The 10,734-nt window shown below is 40.5% G+C and overlaps 1 protein-coding gene across 2 annotated transcripts in view; it reads right to left on the bottom strand.

Moving 5' to 3' along the window:
* The window catches only part of LOC109930435 (BAALC binder of MAP3K1 and KLF4), a 442,607-nt gene extending 440,495 nt beyond the window's left edge, over positions 1-2,112 (bottom strand). For both annotated transcript variants that reach the window (XM_048595581.1, XM_020529914.2), the window contains exon 1: positions 1,423-2,112. In XM_048595581.1, the coding sequence (XP_048451538.1) occupies positions 1,423-1,612 (190 nt within the window). In that variant the 5' untranslated portion in view covers positions 1,613-2,112. The remainder of the gene's footprint in view (positions 1-1,422) is intronic.
* Between the last annotated feature and the right edge of the window lie 8,622 nt (positions 2,113-10,734).

Raw genomic sequence — 10,734 nt, 5'->3', positions numbered from 1 at the left:
TGCTGCTTGGCCTGCTGTGTTCATCCAGCTCTACACCTTGTTACCTCAGATTCTCCAGCATCTGCAGTCCCTAATAACCTTGGATTAAACCATTGTTTTTGGCAACAGTTGAAAACTGTGTTGGGTCAATGCAGCATTTACGGACTGTAGGTATGTTTTGTACAGTACTTTTTCCAGGAATCTAGTTCAAGATAATGAGATGAAAAGGAACACAGTTTTAACACCCTTTCCTGCAGCTTTGCACCCACACACCCTGCCACTTTCAAACAATGCTGCGCTCAGTTCCAGGAAGGGAGCCCTGGGAACTAGACTAGTGGTGTTGCCACAGTGACCAGGCACTTCAAACAAGTTGTGTTTGTCATTTTGTCTTCTATTCATATTGCAATTAACCTCCCTGTAAGTGAGATAGCACGCAGTTCAGAATAACTGGTCAAATAGTCACTGGACAATCAATCCTGGCTTTATTCTGAATGACTCCAATCTTAGAAAGCAAATGCGTTGGCAAGAAAAGGGGGCAGATTATAATTGACAGCTTAATTACGATCATTGTATTATAGTTACAAAATATGGAAGAATGGAAGGGATTGGAGCAGTGAGCATTCAAAGATGGGGAGAGACAAAGAGCGAGAGGGAGACAGAAAAACAGATACTCAGGGAGAAAGACAGAAATGGAGAAGGGGGTGGGAGACAGCGAGGCAGACAGACAGGGAGATGCACACAGAAAGCGAGGGAGGCAAGGAGAGGGGAGAGAGACAGAGCAGAGGGTAGAGAAACCCGCATAAGCTCAGGCAGACAGTGAGACAGAACGAGACACACACACACACACACAGAGTCAGGCAGAGTGTCTAAGAGAGAGAGAGATCAAGAGCGAGACACATACGCAGACAGATACAAGAGACAGAAGAGAGCGTGTAATCCGTAACGAGAGACAAATGCACAGAGACAGAGAGAAAGTGTGATCCAGTAAAAGAGACAGATAAACAGAGACAGGCCGACATATACAGAGAGAAAGTGATCCAGAGCGAGACAGAAACAAGCACAGAAATTGCCGGAAAGCTTGGCAGGTCGGGCAGCATATGTGAAATGAAATCAGAATTAATGTTTCAGACCCGGTGATCCTTCCTCAGAACAGACCGGACCCGGAGCGTTAACTCTGCCTTCTCTTCACAGATCTTGCCAGACCTGCTGAGCGAGAAAGACAGATACAGAGATAAAGACACAGAGGGATCCAGAAGGATAGAGAGGGAGCTGTCTTGTTAAAGCCTAACCCTAAAGTACGCCAGGAGGCTGTTAGCCCATCATTCGGGCTGCATTTGAATTCCTGGTGCGTCGGTCTAAAGTGATTTAAACACCCATCTGAAAAGGTAAATATAGATATCCTTCTCCACATCATTCCCTCCCAAACACTGGGATTATACTTACCGGAATACACATGTTCCGAGCCTTTCTCCAGAGCACTGGGCTCGCTGGCGATGCTGCTGCAGCCTTTGGCAATGCCCGGCTGAGGAGCCTCTGTGTCGGTGTTGGTCAGCCACGTTGACTCGGTCTCCCTGGTCCAGCTCTCGTAATACCGGGGCTCGATGGTGTCAGCACGGCTACCGCCACAGCCCATCCCGTCCGCTCCAAGGCGCGGATCCCAGCTGGAAATGCACTCTCCGTGCAGCCAGTCACTCCGAATCCAGGGGGAGCACGGCAAACCGGCCCGCTGCAAAACTGAAGGGAAACATCATCGCTACCTGTGTGTGTGTCTGGATGCTCTAATGAGATCCCCGCACTCTCACCATGGTGGGAATAAAGAGATCCTGACGTCAAGGATGCTGTGCTGAATAAATCCAGCACCTTTTAATTCTTCGACCGAAACACCTCACTGACCTTCCCAGTCTTTTTTTAGAAAACCCTCAGAAGGCTGGCACTTGCCGCAAATTGTGAAAAAGCCCGCCAGCAGTATCGATTTGTCTGCCGTGACCAAAGACAAGGCTGCTGGAAATACAAAGTCCGTGGTAAAACTGCCAGACGTCAATTTCCAGGAGTGCAGAAGGCTGGCTCTCGCTTATTGGTTTCAACGTCTTTTTTCATACGTTGGAATCGAGTTTATTCGCAATTTTGCAAGCGCATATCCTGCACCATGAATGCAGCACAACAGACTGTATTTAATTGCTGCTCGAGGACTGCGGTGTGCTTCTGCATTGCAATGATCAATATAGCTAGATTTTAAAGCTGCTTCAACAATGCAAATGTCGAAGCACAAGGTGATTAGGGGTCAATGGTGATATCACTGGACCAGGGACCAGTAATGCTGAGGTCTCGATTAACACTTTAACGACAGGGTTCAAATTCCACCACTGGTACAAATTAATGATTAAATCTGTAATATTTATATGCGACAATACATAATGCATAGGATGAAAAGGTAGTCCATAATGGTTCCCACCAAACTATCGAATGCCATAAAAAATATCTGCTTCTCCAATGCTATTCTGCTTTTGTTACCTGGTCTGCTCTACATGTGACTCCAGATCCACAGCAATGTGGTCAACTCTTAACTGCCCTGTGAAATGGGCAAATCACTCAGTTACAGGGCACCAATGGATAGGCAAAAATATTGGCACTGCCAGTGACACCCACAGTTCTTGAAAGAGATTTTAAAACATGTATGGAACTATAGAGTGATGCCTCACATGTCCAATTTCTCCCTTACCTCTCTATTTCTGATTGTAGTAGTGCTGCGAAGTGGAGTCACTGAACAAGGCAAGTGAATAGACACATGTGAGTGAGGTGGGGAGGGGAAAATCATGTGGAAAACCCTCATGTAGAGGCTAATGGCTGAATTAGAATAATATAGCTGGGGTTTTGTAGATAAGACCATAGATTAACCTATAATTAATGTAACAGAAGTCAGGGTCTGGAATGCTAGAATTACCTTTAATAGCAGTATTTAATATGAAAGTCTAATAAATATAACTTTATCTACTATTTGAGCTTGAAGCTAGAATCCACAATCCATTATGAATCATCTTTTCATCTCAGCATGCTTTGGTTTTGTTCTCCACAATAATTCTTCATTGTTAACTGTATCTGATAGTGTCATCAAGTTCAAATAGTAGATTAATTCTCTTGTTCATAATGGATTATGGGTTCCAGCCTGAAGCTCAAACAATAGATAAAGTTCTCCACCACTGTAGTGTCAGGATGATGGTGCAATGAATACAGGTAATCTATCCATGGACAAAAGGAGAGAGTCACTGTCAAGGTGTACCTCCACCTCTTCTGGAAGTGAGCAGAGAGTGCCACAGATAGAATACCAGATGCAGTTTACTAGGTTGCATTTCTCTTGTATATTTTATGAGCAGAAACTTATTGCCTTACTTATTGTACTCAAACTTTCTAAAATTTATCATTTGAAAATCTTTTATCATTTCATTTGATGCAACACTGTGAGTTTGGGTTCAAGATAGACTGGTCAGCAAGAAGGCAAAGTCAAGGATGGTCTTCAAGCTGAGACTTCAAAAAACACTATTTATTAGACTTTCATATTAAATACTGCTATTAAAGATTAATCTAGCATTCCAGGTTCTGACTTCTAGTTACATTCATTATAAGCTAATCTATGGTCTTTGTGTGTTCACATCCACTAGCTTTGTCTTTCTTCTGGTGAATCTTATTCTAGTGTATCTTCCAGAATATTGCTTTTTGTGGTTTATTGGTGATAGCAGGTAGGAATGTTGAAGATATTAGATGGCGTGCCAGTCAAGTAGGCTGCTGGCTCCTGCATGGTGTCGAGACTCTTGAATGTTGCTGGAGCTGCACTCATCCAGGCAATGGGCTGTGTTCCATCACACTCCTGACTTGCGCTTTGTTGATGGTGACTTTGGGAATCAGGAGTGAGTTATTCATCGAAGTATTCCTAGCCTTTGACCTGTTCTTTTGGCTGTAGTATTTGCATGACTAGTCCAATTCAGTTTCTGTTCAATGGTAACCCCCAGAATGTTGATAATAATCTTATTAATACCTTAAATTCAACTGCAAAATAAAATATTTAGCTATTTTAAAGGTAAAGATATTAAATTTAAATGATTAATAATTGGTCAACTTTCCATCTGTATCTAAATTAGCCATTTTCCAATGAATATTGCAATAAAATTAATGAAATATGAAAGAATCCTTGAGCAGGAGAATCCTGCAGGTCTCTGAAGCATGTTTTTAATGGTAATATCAGTACCAATGCATTTACAACAACAATATGAATTGACATAATAAAGTGTCCCAAGGTGTTTAAAAGCTGAATGTGAATGGAGTATTGAACAAGAATTTCTCCTCAAACATCAGTGTCTATGAATTATGAATTAAGATTCAGGGTTGGTTGATTAGCTTATCAGATGGTAATCAAATTGAAGGCCCATGTGGCATTATAAATGAAAGAAGCAAAGTTTAGTTGTTCGTCCAGCACTTCAATGCAATCTGCTTTCCTGGTAACATTTCAGTATATCAGTTGCTGTCAGTGCTTTCTTTTGCTACTGCTTATTCTTCAGCACCTTGTCACACCGATGTTGACTGAAAATGAATACAAAGTTGAACTGACATCATAACTTGAAAAAAAAATCTCTCTAGATATTGACTTCTTTTAGATGGTGAATTACAAAACACATTGAACATCATTATATTCTTGTGTCAATGATGTCCTTCAGTTATTATGGAAGAAGTAATAAAATGGATATTCCTGTTGCTGCTTAATCATTTGAACTTGCCATTACGTATTATGAAAATGAATAGTTTATGTCACTAAGAGCAGAGCTTATGTTTGCTATTTAACTATATAGAGGAAGAAACCCTCATTCAAACATATTCTTTCCGTGTGTTCAGTCTAGCTAAAGATTGGTTTTGTGACCCTTTGTTTCCCACAAATACATCCTCATCCACAAGGTTATCAACTAAAATGCCAGAATATTTATCCATCCAGATTCTGACTTATAACAGGCCATGGATGACACTCTTAAAACAGCGACATCAGTGCTCTCATGTTACATGGAATATTTGAGCATCGCTGCAGAGAAGTACATGTAGAAAGATTAAAACATGTAAAAAGATTAATACAGTATGGTATTCATGGGGTATGAATAAAAAGAACAATGCAAAATTATGAAAGAAAACTAGTGCAAAATATAAAAATGGATAACGAAAGCTTTTATATGTAAAATGAAAGAGAATAGCTAAAGTGATTGTTGGTCCCTGAGAGGAAATGAGACTGGGGAGTTAATAGTAGGGAGCACACAAATGGTGGCGACACTAAATTAATATTTTACCTCAGTTTTCATGGTGGAGGATACTGGTACCATCCCAATGATAACAAGTAATGCAGAGGTTATAGAAGGGGAGGAACCTAGAACAATCATCATCACTAGGAAAAAAACCATTGGGATTGAAGGCAGATAAGTCCCTAGCACCTGATGGCCAACACCCTAGGATCTTAAAGGAAGTGGCAGTACAGTTAGTGGATCCACTGGTTATAATATTCCAAAATTCCCTGGAGGCAAGAAAGGTTCCAGTGGATTGGAAAAATGCTAATATAACATACTTTATTATAAAGGGAGTGAGGCAGAAAGTAGGAAACTATAGACCAGTTACTTTAACATTTTTCACTGGAAAGTTCTTAGAATCCATTATTGAAGTAGTAATAACAGCACCTTTGAAGAGTTAAAACACAATCAATCAGAGTCAGCATGGTTTTGTGAAGGGCAAATCATGTTTGACTAATTTGTTAGAGTTCTTTGAAGATGTAACATGCAAAGTGGATAATGGGATGCTGCAAATGTATCATATCTGGACTTCCAGAAAGCATTTGACAAAATGCCACACACAAGGTTAATACACAAGGTAAGACTGCACAGGGTTAGGAGTAATTTATTGGCTTGGAGAGATGCTTGGTTAACCAATAGAAAGCAGAGATTCAGGATAAATGGGTCTTTTTTCTGGTTGGCAAGATGTAATTAGCTGTGCATCACAGGGTTCGAACCTTGGGCTCCAACCATTCACAATCTATGTTAATAACATGGATGCAAGGATAGAATGTACAATAGCCAGATTTGCTGATGATACTAAAATAGGTAGGAAAGGAAGTTGAAATAAAGAAATAAAAAAAATTACAAATAATATGGTTAGGTTAGGTGAATGGATCAAAATTTGGCAGATGGAGTTTAATGTGGATAAGTGTGAGCTTAACCGTTTTGATTGGAAGAATAAAAAGGCAATTTATTATCTAAATGGGGAGAACAGAGTGCTTTGATGAAGATGGTTCTTGTGTCCTCATACATGAATTGGGGAGAAGGCAGGAGTATGGGATTCAGAAACATACCAGCCATGATCAGTGGGCTGATTGGCCTAATTCTGCTCCGATATCTTATAGTTTTATGGTGTAATCACAGAAAATAGCATACAGGTACATCAGGTATGGAATTTTGGCATTTATTGCGAAAGAAATGGAAGTGATATGTAGGGAAGTGTTGCTGCAGCTGTACAAGGCGTTAGTAAGACAGCACCTGGAGTATTGCATACAGTTTTGGTTTCCCTACTTGAGAAGAGATGTAACTGTATTAGAAGCAGTTCAGAGAAGGTTCATGAGATTGATTTCAGAAATGAGAAGTTCATCTTATGAAGAGAGACTGATTAGTTTAGGCCTATATTCTCTAGTGACTAGAAAAATTAGAAGAGGTCTAATCAGGATATATAGATGCTAAAGGGGGTTCATTCAAGTCATTCCTCTAGGATACGTAAAACCACTTTGTAATTAATGAAGAACCAAATATATGGTGAGAATGAGGATCTTAAGGAATGTGTATAAGTAAAGAAATGGTACTGGAAACATTAATAGGAACAAATGCCATAAACCTCACAATCTCCATCCAAGGATTTAAAGGAGATATGTTTTGGCTTTGATCTTTCAGAATTCTTTTAATTCTAGAATAGTTCCCAATGATTGGCATGGAACCATATTACTTGTTCCTTAAGCCAACATGTGGTAACAGTGGTAAAATGCTAGGGCCTAATATTAGATGCACAGTGGCAGCAGTGTGTACTATCTACAAGATGTATTGCAACAACTCACCAGAGCACCTTCCAAAATTATGATCTCCATCATTAAGAATGACAATGGCAGCAGATACATGGGAACACCACCTGTCACTGGGTCAATTTCTTGGAACTTTCTTCCTAATGGCATTGTGGTTGTAAGAGTCTGAGACATACAGGTGACTGAGTCAAGCTTGAGATTTATGAGAAATTACTTAGAACATCCAAATTTCATCTTTAAGATTTTATTATCCTGAAAATTTCCACATACTATTTCCACTAATTCAAGCAACATGCCAATAATGTTACAAGAGATTTATACATACAGCCACACCTTCAGTGATTAATGTAGATCCTGACAGGTAAGATGTATGTTTAAGTCATCTCTTTCATCTGCACTGCAGATATCTATTGTAGACCTTGTGATAAGTAAATGTTTTTGGTTCGTTGGCTTGTTTGAATTGTTTTGATAGGTAAATTCTCCTCATATGAAAACTGTGAGGAGAGTTGCCCCAGAGATTTAGTTTTTCTGAGCTGTTAATGTATCTAATGTACACATTGGTTGCAACTAACTGATAAGGTGTTTAGAAGAGAGGAATCAATTTTCCCTCCTCACCTGGTCATAGTAGTTTGCTCATACATTTTCTCTCACCAGCAGATGTCTTGTTTCACAAACTCTTGGTGCCAGAGGAACTGATTGCTTGTTTGAACTGATTGCATCACTTGGTTTTATTGCAATACAATCTGCTTATATTGCCCAAACTGATTGCATTTCCAAGCTTCATCTGCTATTTAAAAGATAAGGTTAATGGATTGCAGCTCAGCCGCACAGCAAGCTTTTCCGTAAGGAACTTGCTGTATTATGGGTCCTCACCACAGCTCACCATGATCGATGATCCATTTGGTAGATTTGCTGCCACCATCCTGTTTCCTGGCAGGAACCTATAGGGCCTTCTTGGTCTCGTGTGATAGAGGAAAACTACTTGGCAGTCTGAGGGATGTTGTGATAAAGTTATGTTTTCTGCTTTTTTTTTGCTGTAATTTAGGAAGGATTCACAGTAATTTCTACCTTTGGTGACTAACTTAGAATGCTGATTGGAGATTATAATAGTTAAGGGACAGGAGGTTCCAAGTTGTTATATTTGACTTTGTCTTGGGCCACAAAGCTGAACACATTTGGGGGTGTCACAGGCCACAGGTCAGTTCAAGAGTTGACAAACAGCAGTTTGTTGTCCATTAGCTGGGAGTAGTCAACATGGATAGTTGATACAAAACCGAAACTGTTGGAGAAACTCAGCAGTTCTTGCATCATCAGTGGAGAGATAAACAGTGTTAATATTTCAAGATCAGTGTTACGGTTCTTTGGAACTAGTTCTTCTGAGGATTTCAGCCCTTCGACTCTTTACTTTGTGCATCTACGACTTGCATGGATCTGACAGGTAACTTTGTATTTAGGAACAGCCACCCATTTCATGCACCTGCACAGCATACATGTTATGCTCTTAGACTTGATTTCTTTGCACTCACTCACTTTGTACTTATCTAAAAGCTGCCAATCTCTATATGCTCCACACAGTTAATGCACACTCACTGACTTACAGGCTTCCAGACTCTTTGTTACTCACGACGCTTTCTTACAGCATATAATCTTCAGTGTTCAGTTACAGCAGTCAGCTTCTGAACATTTCATTGTTCTTTAGTGAGACAGAGAGACAAGCATCTTGTCCAGCTGGGAGTACTGCACAGTCAAGAGGGTTGACAAGTTGCTGTGCAGTACATCAATGTTACACTTTCAGCCCGTGCCACTGATTCAAGTGGCTTGTGCTTCAAGCAAATGGCCATGTGGTAAGGTCAAAGCAGAGCAGTTCTTAGTGGAGTGGACAATGGTCAGTCAAGTATTTTGTTTGATTCCAGTCCAGGGGCTTGGTCATGGTCCACCAGACTCTTGGTCTGCTCAGAGTCCAGAAATCTGTTTCCTTGCAGTCTGGGGAATTGGTCACAGTCTATCCTGCAACTCAAGTACAACCAGAGTGAGGATTATGGGCAGGTCAGTCAGAGCATTGTGGAAACATCAGTCTGGTGGTTGGCCACCCTTTCCTGCAATGAGGGAGAGATTGATTATGATGGAAGTAGATAGAAGAGCAATCAGCAGTGATGCAGGAGCAAGAAAGGTGGTGAGATGTTCCCAGTGAGCGAGTACGAACCAAAGAGGCAGGTAAGGTTAGTAGTTTGGGAGGATGAGGTGGGTGAGAGCTGTTGGGTTGACATGATGCAGTAGTGATCAATGTAGTCAATAAGCCTTAGTGAGAGGCATGTGATGTGGCAGAGTTACAGTGAGTGATGGCCCTGTGAGGGTGAGGTAGCAGAGAGAAGGTAGATATGCTAGCTATGTGGAGCACAGGAGATCATTGACTTTCTTCCCACACTGCTGGAGATCCCATTTCACACAGGACATGGCACTGAACAGGGTACAAGTTTGCTGTGTCTGGCAGCCCACAGGAAAAAGGACTGCCCTCTTCTCCATTATCCATTCACCAGATCCCTCTCTGTGATGCAAAAAATGAGCTTTCCTTTCTTCTGGGCTATGTTTTGAATGTAATGGTAAGTGAAGCACAGTTTGAAGGTCAGTTCTTGGCTTGCAGCAACTGCAGCTATGAGCAGCTGGGATTTATGTTTGGAACCAATGGCCTGAACACTGTAAGGTCTGAGAAATGATGAGTGATTCTACTTCTCCTGCATGTAATTCCCCGATTGAAGTGTCTCAAAGCCCCTTCCACGAATAAAGATCAGAAAAGTTGCTTTCAACTATGTTGGAACGAGTACAATGAAGCTCACATGAAAACATTTTAACGGAAAAATAGAAAATTCTACCCTCATTGAAGTAACTTGGTCTAAGTTGGGATCCATTAATATTGACAACAAATTGTTTTAGACTTGTACAGCTAAATGATTGACAGGACCTGACCAATCAGCCTGAAGCAGCTTCCATTAGGTTCCTACTTTCTCCAAAGGATGTGATCTGATCTCACACAGAAAGTAAAACTGAGAAAGGTTTGACTAAAAGATTACTATTACTCAGTAAAATTGTACAATATTTTACTTTAATGTGAAAAGTTCTCTTTTGCTGATGTAATGCAGTTTAGTAATTTGAATAATCCAAATCTTTGATATCGAGAAAGTATTGTCCTTAAAACTTATTTAATATAAGAAATGATGCCACAGACTTATTGAAATTGCTGCTGTAACACTTAATGCTGCTATATTGTGTGAACTCTGAGGTTTGGGAAATTGAGTCCAAAAAATTCTTGAGACTTAAGAAACGAAACTCTTGTACAGTTGAATCAAAAATTGAATTCTTGTACAGTGGTGCCCTCTAATGTCTGACTCATGATATTGTACATACTGAACACATCAGAAACAATTATAAAGGGTATGTGGGAAAGGACTGCTCCGAAAAATCGACTTCAGTATTTCATACTTTGAGAAACATCAGCCAAGATGTTTCTCACTAATTCACTGACAACAACCATACACTACAGAACACAAGCTTTATTTAGAGACAACAAGGTGCAGGGCTGGATGAACACAGCAGGCCAAGCAGCATCATAGGAGCAGAGAGGCTGACGTTTCGGGCCTAGACCCTTCATCAGAAAAGGGGGAGGGGAAGGGGGT

The sequence above is a fragment of the Rhincodon typus genome, chromosome 4 (genome assembly GCF_021869965.1).
Source record: "Rhincodon typus isolate 14 chromosome 4, sRhiTyp1.1, whole genome shotgun sequence".
NCBI lineage: Eukaryota > Metazoa > Chordata > Chondrichthyes > Orectolobiformes > Rhincodontidae > Rhincodon > Rhincodon typus.
Note: the sequence above shows the minus strand (reverse complement) of the source record. Positions and strands in the feature narration are given on the sequence as shown.